We start from the raw sequence: 13,900 nt of genomic DNA, 5'->3' as shown, positions 1-13,900 counted from the left end.
CAATTTGAAAATTTCAAGGGGGCGCCACTGAGCCATTTTGTTATATTTTTTTGCAACGTTGCAAAATTATCGAAATTTACAATTTTCCGCACGTATGTGCAAATTTTGGTGACTTTTCGTGCATGTTCAGGCCTCCAAATTGGCCGTTTTCATTTGCCCTGAAAAAAAAAAAAAAAAAAATCCTTTGCAAAACAATAGGACCTTCGCACGCTTAGTGCTCGGGCCCTAATGAATGGAATGAAATACAGTAATGTTACATGTTTGGAACTTTTGTTCAAATATACAGTATATATATATATATATATATATTTTTTTTTTTTCGGTATCTGATCGGGACTTTTATCGGAAGATTCTCAAAATCATGTGACTATGACTCGAGTGCAAAAGACATCCCTATTTTAAATGATATAAAGTGGGCCGGTCTGAGGCATGAAATTCCAGGGCTAAAAATGAGTCCCACTCCAGCCCAGGACATCTGTATGAGGAAGAAATACAGCAAAACAGCATTTTTATATGTAGTGTCGAAACAGACTTGATTGCTTTTCAGAAAACCGGAAGCAGGTTTAAATCACTAACACTCTAAAAATCTTGTTTTTCCAAAATTCAGCTAGACTGCAGACCAGATCAAGCAACCAGCTCCAAAAGCTGACATGTAAAAGTGGAGCTGCCAGGTGGGCGTACTGCTCAATCACAAGCTATCAGTCATCTCTGAGTTCAGAGCATGCACAGCGATTGCCTGTTCTTTCTTTTTCACCCTACATTAAAGACAGAAGGCATCTTTCGGAAGGGTGCACTTAAGATCAAAACGGTATTGGGGAATGTTTCCCTACAGCGTAAACGTCAAATAATCACACATCATTTCCTACACTCGCAAACTTTATTCCCCTGTGTTGGTAAGGGAAAGTTTATTTTGATAATCCTCATGTCAGACGGGTAGTTGGCAATGTACATTTAACCCTTAAAGACCTGCAACATGAAGCAATTATCAAAGAATCCCAAAATGTGAAAAATAAGGTCCTAATGAAACCTTTTTTTTCCCAAATTTGTAAAAAGAAATGTCAAAATGAATGTGTAATAAGCGCTCTACTATCTATAACCCTAGCTAAATCCTGTTTTTTTTTTTTTCATGGAACCTGCAGATGCATGTGTTGACTTGCATCCATCATTTTTTTTTTTCCAAAAAGAAATGTCAAAATTCTGAATTACTCTCAAAATCATGAAATTTTAGGTGTATCAAATGTGATACATTTGGCAATAAAGGGCTAATTAAGGACAAGAAATGTCAGTCTGTTGCATCACCAACAATCTGATCCGAAACACCAAGTTGAAGGAACTGATTGTTGACTTTAGGAGCTATACATTGGATGTTTAACCTGTTACCATAAACAGGGGCAGATTCCTGGGCACCTAAACTGGTGTGGACCTGAGCTGGATAGAACTCTCCACATCTAGCTTGAAGAAGCCTCAGCAGAGACTCTCAGGATGATTAATTGAAAGCGGAATTTCAGAATTTTTAACATTAAGCTTAATCTTCGAGTTAGCGGGGGTTTAATTAGTTGGTGGAGTTTATTTCAACAGATTCCGTGCAGTTTGTAAGTAATTTGTTAGTTTTGGGGCTTTGGAGTGGTAGAGCTAGCGCGAGTCAATAGGACCAATTTAGCATGCCAATTAAAAAAACGATACAGATCTACGAACAGATCTAATATAGTCAAATAAATTCAAAATGCAGATCATTGTTCCAAAACCCCCATGCGGCTAAAACAATGTCACAAATAAACTGCCGGAATTCATTTCATTCTGCAGGACTGTATTTTTAAATGCGTAATACGACCACAATAGAGAGGAGTGCTTCGGCCACTTGTGCTCACACTGCATTCGAGGAAGGTGGGAAGTCGGACTTATCCCGCTCGGAGGGTACAAGTTGCGAAATCAAAGCATTCCAAGCGAATGTAAACAGCAAAGATGACTGATTGCGACAACTTAAAAAAAAAAAATTTTGGCCATCAAAAGACATTTTGACATCTAGCAAACCTGCCATTTCATAAGTGGTCAAATAGTGGAGGTGTTCCAATGATATTTTTACAGATCGAAAGTTGGAAACTCTTACTTCTTAATTACCTCAAATGCAGCATCAGTCTGCTGAGTTAACTGACGGCCGTTAACATGGCGAAATGTGCATTTAGTTGCTGTATACAGTCAGAAGAAATGGGCAAATGAAAGTTTCCACAAATTCCCTATGAAGAAAGAGGAACAATATGAACTGGTTACTTGCTGCTGGCCACGACATAAGACTTCAGCGGTGAAAAAAAACTATGTGATATCTAGAACTGGGAATCTTTGGGCACCTAACGATTCGATTACGATTACGATTCAGAGGCTCCGATTCGATTATAAAACGATTATTGATGCACCCCCTCCTTTTTTTTTTTTTTTTTTTTTTAATGTTTTGTACATTAGTTCTAAAATTGTTCAAAAATACTCTCAGGCTAAACCAAACTACTATTTCAGTATCAAAATAACATATATCAGTAAACAAATATACAAAAATAACAGTAAATAAAAAAACTCCAGTCCCCATTCTGTATCAGCAGCTTTAAACTACATTCAATTAATTTAATGTTGTGAATCAACTATAAAGTTGTTAAAATTGCTCCCGTTATTCCATAATTTCCTTTTTGTCTACTTTCGACATGTAAAAGTTTTAAAACTATTTTAAAGATAGATTCAAGTCAATATTTTACCGATTTAGGAGTATTTTAGATAAAAAGTTAATTAGGTTTGCTTGGAAGGTTCGCTACAACAGCCTTGCAGGGAAGTGTACTGCTTTAAGATTGTGGCCGTTTACTAACACTCGCATCTAGCTTTTTGTAGGTGTGCTGCTAACGCTACCGAATCTATATTGCATCTAGTCCTATATAAATGATATCTACCGTAACATTATGTGGCTGTACTTTGAAGCAGCTTTTCGGCAGCAGTCAGGTATGTTGTTGTGTTTTTTTATCTCGTGGCATGAGTTGAGCTAGAGCCGTGAGTTGAGCATTGGCATTACCCGATAGGCCGGGTAATGAGAAGCATGATGCTTAGCTACTCTCGCTCCGTTCCTCATTGACCGCGCGGCGCGCTGAGTGTGTTGTACTTCCGCTTTACTTGGCATATTTCAGTAATCGGAATTTGGATGTTTGTGAATCGTTCTCGAATCTTCCACGGCCGAATCGCGAATAATCTAAGAATCGGAAATTTTGCACACCTCTAGTGATATCACTCCGCCCTGCTCCTCTGTAGAGCTTCTGGATTATAAATGTTGCTGTTTATAGTGCAGTTGATGACATGCAAGGGTTTGTTTTAACAACCTAATCCTGAAAACATAGCCAACACGATTGATTGCATGGGTCATCGATGATTTTCATGTGTGCATATGTTGTCGACACATTGACTCGCCCTAGCTTAGCCACTCCGGATCCCTCAAAATATCAAATAACTTCAACTCCACCAACTAATTAAACCACTGCCACCTCAAAGATTAAGCCTAATGTCAAAAATTCTGAACTTCCACGTTAAGATCTGACCTCCAGGTGTCATTCCAGCGATGCTCAATGGAGTCTCTGCTGAGCCACTGCATCTCGCTGTGGTTTTCCAGTTGTATTGTGACCTAGAGGACACAAACTCCTGCAACTTCTCCCTTCAGCCAGATATTTCAGAGACTCAGGAAAAGTTTCCTCCCCAGAACTGTCACTTCACTGAATGTACAATTCCCAAAAATAAATGACGAAACCAGTTATGTGCTGTGCAAAAATTGATATGTTCTGCACATACAGTGTATCACAAAAGTGAGTACACCCATCGCATTTCTGCAGATATTTAAGTACCGGTATATCTTTTCATGGGACATCACAGACAAAATGATACTTTGACACAATGAAAAGTAGTATGTGTGCAGCTTATATAATAGTTTATTTTCCCCTCAAAATAACTCAAAATATATATCCATTAATGTCTAAACCCCTGGCAACAAAAGTGAGTACACCCCTTAGCAAATACGTACATCCCTAAATGTCTAAATTGAGTACTGCTTGTCATTTTCCCTCTAAAATGTCATGTGACTCGTTACAGGACTGCTGTCAGCATTGCTGCAGAGATTGAAGAGTTGGGGGGGTCAGCCTATTAGTGCTCAGACTAAGGGTGGGAACCTCCTGGTACCTCACGATACGATAAGAGTTGTGATACAAAGCTTACGATAAAGATCTCCCGATTTAGGGATACAACGATTATCGAGACGTGTCAGGAAATCGTTCTACAAAACGACTAATAAACATGAAAAACAAGCTAAATTCATTCTTCTGCTGTGAGTTTATCACTGGTAGACGCCCAATCCATTTGAAGTGGGAGGATGAACGAATGTTCATTCACTGCCATCCCTCCCACTTCAAACGGATTTAACGTCTATGGCATTTAATAGCAACCAATGAGTTTAGTTTGGGAGCATTTCAGGTCATTTGCTGTTAATTATGGGGCATTTACGGGTCACTTCCTGTTGATTTTGGGGCATTTTCTGACTCACTTCCTGTTGATTTTGTGTGACAGAACAGGAATTGACCTGGGAATTTTCCCAGATGACTAGACAGTGACTCAAACTCAACAGGAAGTGACCTGTATATGCCCGAAAATGACCAAAAGTGACCAAGAAACGCCCCAAAAATTGGAAAGACTAGCTGCGAATGCTCTGGTTTCAAATTAACGAATGATCATTCACTTCTGCCAGTCTAAATGGATTGGGTGTCTAGCTCCGTCAATGGCAGCCAGAGTTAAGAGACACTATTTTGGTCGCAACTTGTTGCTTCCTTTTTTTATTTTTATTATTATTATTAACGGGTTTTTGTTGTTGTTGTTTTTTTGTTTTTTTTTAAACATTGACACCTTTTAAAAACGATATATCGATTCTTGGCAGGAGCATATAGATAACCTTTTGGGATACAAAGTATCACGATATATCACCATTTCGATATTTTGTCACACCCCTAGCTCAGACCATACGCCGCATTCTACATCAAATTGGTGTGCATGGCTGTCACTCCAGGAGGGAGCCTCTTTTGAAGATGGTAGACAAGAAAGCTCGCAAACAGTTAGCTGAAGACATGTCAGCAGAGCACATGGATTACTGGAACCATGTCCGATAGTCTGATGAGACGGACGGGCTTCAGAAGAGGCGTCCTCCTGGGGTGACAGCCATGCACACCAATTTGATGTAGAGTGCGGCGTATGGTCTGAGAACTAACAGGCTGACCCCCCCACCCCCCCCACACACACACACCTCCTCAATCTCTGCAGCAATGCTAAAAGCACTCCTGTAACGAGTCACATGACATTTTGGAGGGAAAATGACAAGCAGTAGTCAATTTGGACATTTAGGGATGTACGTAGTTCCCATGCGGTGTACTCGGTGTTAATGCCAGGGGTTTAGATATTAATGGCTATATTTTGAGGGAAAATAAATTAACTATTATACACTCACCGGCCACTTTATTAGGTACACCATGCTAGTAGCGGGTTGGACCCCCTTTTGCCTTCAGAACTGCCTCAATTCTTCATAGCATAGATTCAACAAGGTGCTGGAAGCATTCCTCAGAGAGTTTGGTCCATATTGACATGATGGCATCACGCAGTTGGTGCAGATTTGTCGGCTGCACATCCATGATGCGAATCTCCCGTTCCACCACATCCCAAAGATGCTCTATTGGATTGAGATCTGGTGACTGTGGAGGCCATTTGAGTACAGTGAGCTCATAGTCATGTTCAAGAAACCAGTCTGAGATGATTCTAGCTTTATGACATGGCGCATTATCCTGCTGAAAGTAGCCATCAGACGTTGGGTACATTGTGGTCATAAAGGGATGGACATGGTCAGCAGCAATACTCAGGTACGCTGTGGCGTTCCAACGATGCTCAATTGGTACCAAAGGGCCCAAAGAGTGACAAGAAAATATTCCCCACACCATTACACCGCCACCACCAGCCTGAACCGTTGATACAAGGCAGGATGGATCCATGCTTTCATGTTGTTGACGCCAAATTCTGACCCTACCATCTGAATGTCGCAGCAGAAATCGAGACTCATCAGACCAGGCAACGTTTTTCCAATCTTCTATTGTCCAATTTCGATGAGCTTGTGCAAATTGTAGCCTCAGTTTCCTGTTCTTAGCTGAAAGGAGTGGCACCCGGCGTGGTCTTCTGCTGCTGTAGCCCATCTGCCTCAAAGTTCGACGTACTGTGCGTTCAGAAATGCCCTTCTGCCTATTATTTGAGTTATTTGGTTATTTGAGTCACTGTTGCCTTTCTATCAGCTCGAACCAGTTTGGCCATTCTCCTCTGACCTCTGGCATCAACAAGGCATTTCCGCCCACAGAACTGCTGCTTACTGGATATTTTTTCTTTTTCGGACAATTCTCTGTAAACCCTAGAGATGGTTGTGCGTGAAAATCCCAGTAGATCAGCAGTTTCTGAAATACTCAGACCAGCCCTTCTGGCACCAACAACCATGCCACGTTCAAAGTCACTCAAATCACCTTTCTTCCCCATACTGATGCTCGGTTTGAACTGCAGGAGATTGTCTTAAACCATGTCTACATGCCTAAATGCACTGAGTTGCCGCCATGTGATTGGCTGATTAGAAATTAAGTGTTAACGAGCAGTTGGACAGGTGTACCTAATAAAGTGGCTGGTGAGTGTATAAGCTGCACACAGACTACTTTTCATTGTGACATTTTGTCAGTGTTGTCTCATGAAAAGATATACTGTAGTTAAATATCTGCAGAAATGCAAGGGGTGTACTCACTTTTGTGATACACTGTATTCTAAATTCCCCTCCTTTGGTTTTGACCCCTTAGTGCCCGCCGCTTTGATGCTGGACCCCATCACGGCTCACCAAAGACTGATCCTTTCGGACGACTGCACCATCGTGGCCTACGGGAACCTCCATCCGCAGCCGCTGCAGGACTCGCCACGACGCTTTGACGTGGAGGTGTCGGTCCTCGGTGCCGAGGGCTTTGCGTCCGGCGTACACTACTGGGAGGTGATGGTGTCAGAGAAGACCCAGTGGATGATCGGCGTAGCGAGCGAAACGGTGAGCCGCAAGGGCAGCATCCAGATCCAGCCCGGCCGCGGCTTCTACTGCATCGTCATGCACGACGGCAACCAATACAGCGCCTGCACCGAGCCTTGGACCCGTCTCAATGTCAAGAGCAAGCTCGAGAAGGTGGGCGTCTACCTGGACTACCCCAAAGGCCTGCTCATCTTCTACAACGCGGACGACATGTCCTGGTTGTACACCTACCGTGAGAAATTCCCGATGAAGGTCTTCCCTTACTTCAGTCCGGGCCAAAGTCACGCCAACGGCAAGAACGTACAGCCTCTGCGGATTAACACCGTGCGCCTTTAGAGCTCCGCGCGGCTATCCTCGTTTTCTTCAAGCGTATGCGGGTTTCAAAAGATGTCCAAGAAATGTTCACTGTCAGGTGTTTATCTGTTGTGTAAAAACCCTACTTAAGATCCATCACAAAATGGAGGAAGAGGGGTGTTAGCTGAGGATAAAAGAGGGCTTCGATCATCGTTTTTATTCATCTACTTGTGCTGTTCAGGTGGGCAGGGAAGCTGGAGTCTATCTAGCTGGTCATCAGTCCATCACAAGGTGCTGTGCTTTGTGCCGTTTTCCCTGATAGAATCATACTGATAATCTGATTTTTGATAACTGTCACTCAAGATAACAGAAAATAGGGGGAAAGATCATGTCCCTGGTGGAGTCATCCATTTTGTAAGTGATTGAACAGCTAAAGTCTCATATCTGACTGACCTAAAAATGGGCTACACCTGAAACCTTTGCCATTCAGTCGCAGGAAACCTCTTGTTGAACCTCACTAATAATTAGACTTGTTCTGGTGGTCAGTGAATTATGTCACAAAATGGACGACTAGATATGACCCTCAAGATGAAAAGGGGCTGCAATCATCCATTTTGTACCACTTATTGTTGTTTGGGGTTTGGGGGAAGACTGGGTGAAAGGGGACTACATCCTGCCAATTACGTGTGACTCTTCTTTGTTGGAATTTCACTAAGGTGACTTGTGCCTGTGGTCACTGAGGGTGTTACAACATGGTGACAAGGGATGTACCTTGAGGTGACGTGAGGCTGTGATTGGCCCCTGAGTCTGTCTTGACTGACTCGAACAATGGACTATACATCTGTCACTGTTCAACGGCAGGGTGTTTTGCATTGTTCTGTTTTCCTTGATGGAACCTCACTCACGTCGCGCACCGTCTCTTAATGTACTTTTGTGTCTACCCTACCCAGAAAGTCTCCATAAGAGAAAGTAACGCTGCTATTAAGCGACATGGATTTCACATGCAAGTTTCCCATGGAATTATATGGCGGCGTAACTGAATTTTTAACAAGTTCTAGGTCCTTAGTAAAGATATACAGTAATTACAGTATCTTTTCTGGACTATGTCACAATTTTTCCATAGTTTGTCGGGGTCTGCGACTTATACTCCAGGGTGATCAATGTTTTGTTTTTTTCCTCTTTTTTTGGCTGGTTTGATTTAATTGTAAATTCTTATATATAGTCCAGAAAATACGGTACATATGAGTTTTGGGGTTGCCATATACAGTGAAGAAAATAAGTATTTGAACACCCTGCTATTTTGCAAGTTCTCCCACTTAGAAATCATTGAAGAGTCTGAAATTTTCATCGTAAGTGAATGTCCACTTTGAGATAAACTAAAATGAAAAATGCAGAAATCAAAATGCATGATTTTTTAACAATTTATTGTGTGGTACAGCTGCAAATAAATATTTGAAAACCTGCCTATCAGCCAGAATTCGGACCATAAAAGACCTGTTAGTCCGCCTCCCCTCCATGTATTATCCTGAATCAGATGCAGTTGTTTGAGGTCGATGGCAGCATCGGGACACCTGTCCACCCCATACAATCAGTACTACTCAAACTTGTAACATGGTCAAGACCAGAGAGCTGTCTAAAGACACCAGAGACAAAATTGTTCACCTCCACAAGGCTGAAAAGGGCTGTGGAGCAATTGCCAAGCAGCTTGGTGAAAAAAGGTCTACTGTTGGAACAATCATTTGAAAATGGAAGAAGCTAAACATGACTGTCAATCGGAGTGGGCCCGATGTAAGATATCACCTCATGGGGTCTCAATGATCCTAAGAAGGTGAGGAATCAGCCGAGATCTACACAGCAGGAAGTGGTCAATGACCTGAAAAGAGCTGGGACCACCATTTCCAAGGTTACTGTTGGTAATACACTGACGTCATGGTTTGAAATCATGCATGGCACGGAAAGGGTCTCCTGCTTAAACCAACGCATATCAAGGCCCGTCTTAAGTTTGCCTTTGACCATTTGGATGATGCAGAGGAGTCATGGGAGTTTTGTGGTCAGATGAGAGAAAAATAGAACTTTTTGGTCATAACTCCACTAAACGTGTTTGGAGGAAGAATGATGAGTACTATCCCAAGAACACCATCCCTACTGTGTAGTATGGGGGTAGTAGCATCATGCTTTGGGTGTGTTTTTCTGCGCCTGGAACAGGACGAGTGCACTGTATTAAAGAGAGGATGACTAGGGCCCAGTATTGTGAGATTTTGGGGAACAACCTCCTTCCCTCAGTCAGAGCATTGAAGATGGGTCGTGGTTGTAACTTCCAACATGACAATGACCCAAAGCACACAGCCAGGAAAACCAAGGAGTGGCTCCATAAGAAGCATATCGAGGTTATAGCATGGCCTAGCCAGTGTCCAGACCTAAACCCAATAGAAAACCTTTGGAGGGAGCGCAAACTCAGCGACAGCCCAGAAACCTGACTGATCTAAAGAAGATCTGTGTGGAGGAGTGGGCCAAGATCCATCCTTAAGTGTGAGCAAAATTGGTGAAAATCTGCAGGAAACGTTTGACTTCTGTAATTGCAAACAAATCATACATTGTGATTTCTGGATTTTTATTTTTAGCAGGGTGTTTAAATACCTGTTTTCTTCACTGTATATACATATACAGTATAAATAAAACTAATGAAAACATCACAACATAAATAAATGCATCTTTTTAATCAAATTATTTCAATGATTGAAGTTCTGCACTTCGAAATGTAATATTTAAAGACCACAGTAAACCGAAGTCTCGAAGAAAATTTAACACAGTTCAATCTGTTTTTTCTTTTACTTTACATTTTAAACTTCAAATCAAAACCTAAAAGGAAAAAATGAAATTAGTCATTTGTTCCGGTATCAAATGTGTATGATACTTTATTTAAAACCACTGTGGTTTTTTTTACATAGCTTCAGCCTTGTGACGTTTAACTCATACACCCACCGCTGTTGCCGACAACAGACATCCCATCGGTTTCGATTGGGAGGGATGGCAGCAATCATTAGCCGTCAGTTCAAATAAATTGGACGTCTATGGTCTTCAACGGCACTGAAATGTAATCATACAAACACATCCATGTGACAAAAACCCAGATGATTCTTACTTGTTGGTCGGTCCCACGTGCCCCAAGCCCTCGGCTTAATGGGCACATGTGGACACGAGTTCTAAGAGCTTCTTGTCCCTCAGCCAAATCCGCCATGCTGGCTGCATTTTGAATCCAGCGAGGCCCGTCATTCATTAAACCCATCTGGAGCTCCTTTTTGGGATCCAATGAAACACCTCAAATAACCAGGAGGGTCTGATTGAGAATATTTGTCTTTTTGTCGTCGTGGTTGATTTTCACTGATTTGTCAGGGTTGCGGTTCTGATTACAATCATTTTAATTGCTTCAGAAATAAATAAAAAATAACAACAAAGAACTGAACCAATCAAGCCCTTTGTTGGTGACACCTCAATGTCGTTTGTGTTATGATATTTAAATGAGATTAATGTGCAATGATGCTATGGAGGAGAAATGTCCCATGTACAATAAATGACTTGTAAATACCTCAGTGTGTGGAAATTTCTCACCTTTGCCTACATTAGTGTTTTGCTCCGGCAGCATTCACGAGATTTTTGGAGGGTTCCAGCCTGGATTAGAGCCAGCTGTTTTACTAAATGACTCAAACGTTAAGAAAAAATGCAGTGGATTAGGAGGGATTATAGCGTTTTAGGATGCAGCCTTGTGAGCCTGACTCTGAATTGTCATGGAAATCCATCCCATTGTTTATCAAATCACTTCACTGATATATTTTACAGATGCATCCTTGTCGTGATTTATTTATGTAAAAACGTCTATTGCCGTCAATGACACTGGTAATATATGATCATTCACTACCATTCCTCCCAGTTCAAAAAATAGGATCCCTATCTCCCATTCCATTTTAAGGCTCCTCTAGGAAGCTTTTGGCGCCCTCCAGTGGTGAACATATTTTACGACGATACGAGCGTGGGAGCAAATTCGTGTTCCGTTTCAGCTTTTGTTTACATTTGCAACAATAATCGCTGCAAGAGCCGCAAGCTGCAGACGATAAGGAAACAACAGCTGTCCAAAGGCCGCTGCAACATGGCTTTTCAGCAGCATTTCAAATGATTTTCATTACACACAGGATTAAAATGAGTAAGAAAATTAGTCAAATTGTAGTCAGTGATAGTTAGATTGTTCTTTAAATTCAATTTCGAATACACAAAAGGGTATAAGAACACTTTTACACACAATTTTACAGTTTTTCTTCCATAGGAAAATTAAGAAAATGAATTGAACCCAAAGCTAGTGTTGTTGCTGGTCTGGTGAATTAAATTATCAAATTGTATTAAATTATTGGTACACCTGATTGCATTTTAGTATTTAAAAAACAAACAAACAAAAAAACGTTCATTTTTGGTTCCCGACTCAAGCAAAATAACGAGTATAACTTGTTTCCCTTTTTTTTTTCCTTTCTTCTTTTTTTTTTTTTTTTTTTAAGAATGTCGTTTTCTTAGTTGTAAATTTAAGTAAATAAATTCAATCCAAAATTGGCATACATATCAGGCATTTTTCCCCCCACAAATGAGTTTCATAGATGGACGAATAATAGGGGTGTGATAAAATATCGAAACGGTGACATATCGTGATACTTTGTATCCCAAAAGGTTATCGATATGCTCCTGTCAAGAATCGTGATATCGTTTTAAAAAGGTGTCAATTTAAAAAAAAAAAAAAAAATCCATTTATTTATTTTTATTTATTTATTTATTTATTTAATAGGGACAGTGCACGTTGATGAACATCTAAAAAGATGTAAATATGCCAGATTGTAGCAAGTATATGCTAATTTACATCTGTAATCCCTAAACAGGTGACACAAAGATACAAAAAGGAAAGAAATAACAAAAGGTTACAATAAAACAACACAATACGTTACTAAGAACTTAAAAGTCAGTGATTGCAAGACTGATTTGCTTTCAACCACTGCTTGAGCTGAGTTTTGAAAATTCGTATTGTGGGACATTGCCTGATGGCGAGTGGTAAACTGTTCCAGGTTTTACAGGCCTTTACAGAGAGAGAATTGTGACCGAAGGCTGTTTTTCTGATTGGAACCTCACAGTCCCCTCTAGCCGAGGCCCTGGTCCCGAGACCTCTGTGAGCCCTTTTTTTTTTTTTTTTTTTTTAGAAAGTCCGACATGGGAGGTGGGGCAAATCCATTTAACACCTTGTACATTAGACAGGCAGTTTTAAAAATTTTAAAATTCTCAAGGCTCAATGAGCAGTACTTTTTAAAAACGTAATTTAGACTGGGAACGTTCGTTCATTCAAAACCAGTGCATTCACAGTCATTCGGTCCGATTTTTGGGGCATTTACAGGTCACTTGCTTTTTATTTTAAAGCATTTACAGGTCATTTCCTGTTGAGTTTGAGTCACTGCCTATTCATTTGTAACTGTAACGCAAAATAAACAGCAATTGACCCATAAAATACCCCAAAATCAACAGGAAGTAACTGAAAATCGACACGTAAATGACCTTACATGGCCCAAAATTACTCATTGCCTGGCATTGGCTGCCACTGACGGCCATAAACGTTCAATCCGTTGGAAGTGGGAGGGAATGAACATTCGTTCATTCGCTGCCACCCTCCCAGTTCAAATGGATTGGACGTCTACTAGTGATAAACCCATTCCAATTCACAGCAGAAGCTTGTTTTTCTTTTTATTAGTTTTTTGTAGAATATCCTAGAAATTTCCTGACCAATGTATCGAAAATCATTGTATCGCTACATCGTCAGATCATCGTTATCGTGATCTTTGTATCGTAAATCGTATCGTGAGGTTCCCACTCCTAACGAATAACCTCTTGTTCACTGATTTCATTTGGATATACAATTTCTTTATGTCAAATTGAATGATATTTTGTTTATTTCTAATTTATGGGGGCAGAAAAGTACTATACTTTATAAAAATATCTCGTCTTTGTTAAATTGATGTTAAACATGTGCGTGTAACGCCAGGGCACAGAACCGTGCAGACATAGTCGGAGTTTGACTTTTGGGGCAGGGGGGGCACAACATGTTGATGACCCCGAAACGCAGTGTCAGCAATAAAATTAACTTAGAGGAATATTTGTAATAATAAGTTGACAATGAGTGTTTATTGTTTCCCATCATTCTTGAGGGGAAGAACTTCATTTCTAAGGTCGTCATCCATTGAATATGGTACGCCCGCCGGTGATGTGCCAATGTAGTTACCCCAGTCAAAAATTATATCCCCTGGACGGACGGGACCCATATGGAGGTAGATTTGTGTCTTCATTATTCGATCAAAAAAATGTTGCTTCAATTTAAAAAAAAAGTTGCTTCAATCAAAATACAGTATATCTTTAACCAAAAAAAGCCAATCAAAAAAAAAAAATGTGTTTGAATGTAAAAAAAACAACATTTGAAACTCAAAAAAATGC

General features: G+C 40.6%; 1 protein-coding gene across 1 annotated transcript in view; it reads left to right on the top strand.

Annotated features, from left to right (window-relative positions):
* Window positions 1–11,435, top strand: part of trim62.1 (tripartite motif containing 62, tandem duplicate 1) — a 59,680-nt gene extending 48,245 nt beyond the window's left edge. The window contains exon 6 of the mRNA XM_057845412.1: window positions 6,882–11,435. Coding sequence (XP_057701395.1) covers window positions 6,882–7,432 — 551 coding nt within the window. The 3' untranslated portion in view covers window positions 7,433–11,435. The remainder of the gene's footprint in view (window positions 1–6,881) is intronic.
* The last annotated feature ends 2,465 nt before the right edge of the window (window positions 11,436–13,900 follow it).

Source organism: Corythoichthys intestinalis, chromosome 9 (genome assembly GCF_030265065.1).
Source record: "Corythoichthys intestinalis isolate RoL2023-P3 chromosome 9, ASM3026506v1, whole genome shotgun sequence".
NCBI lineage: Eukaryota > Metazoa > Chordata > Actinopteri > Syngnathiformes > Syngnathidae > Corythoichthys > Corythoichthys intestinalis.
This window is presented reverse-complemented; position numbering and strand designations above follow the sequence as displayed.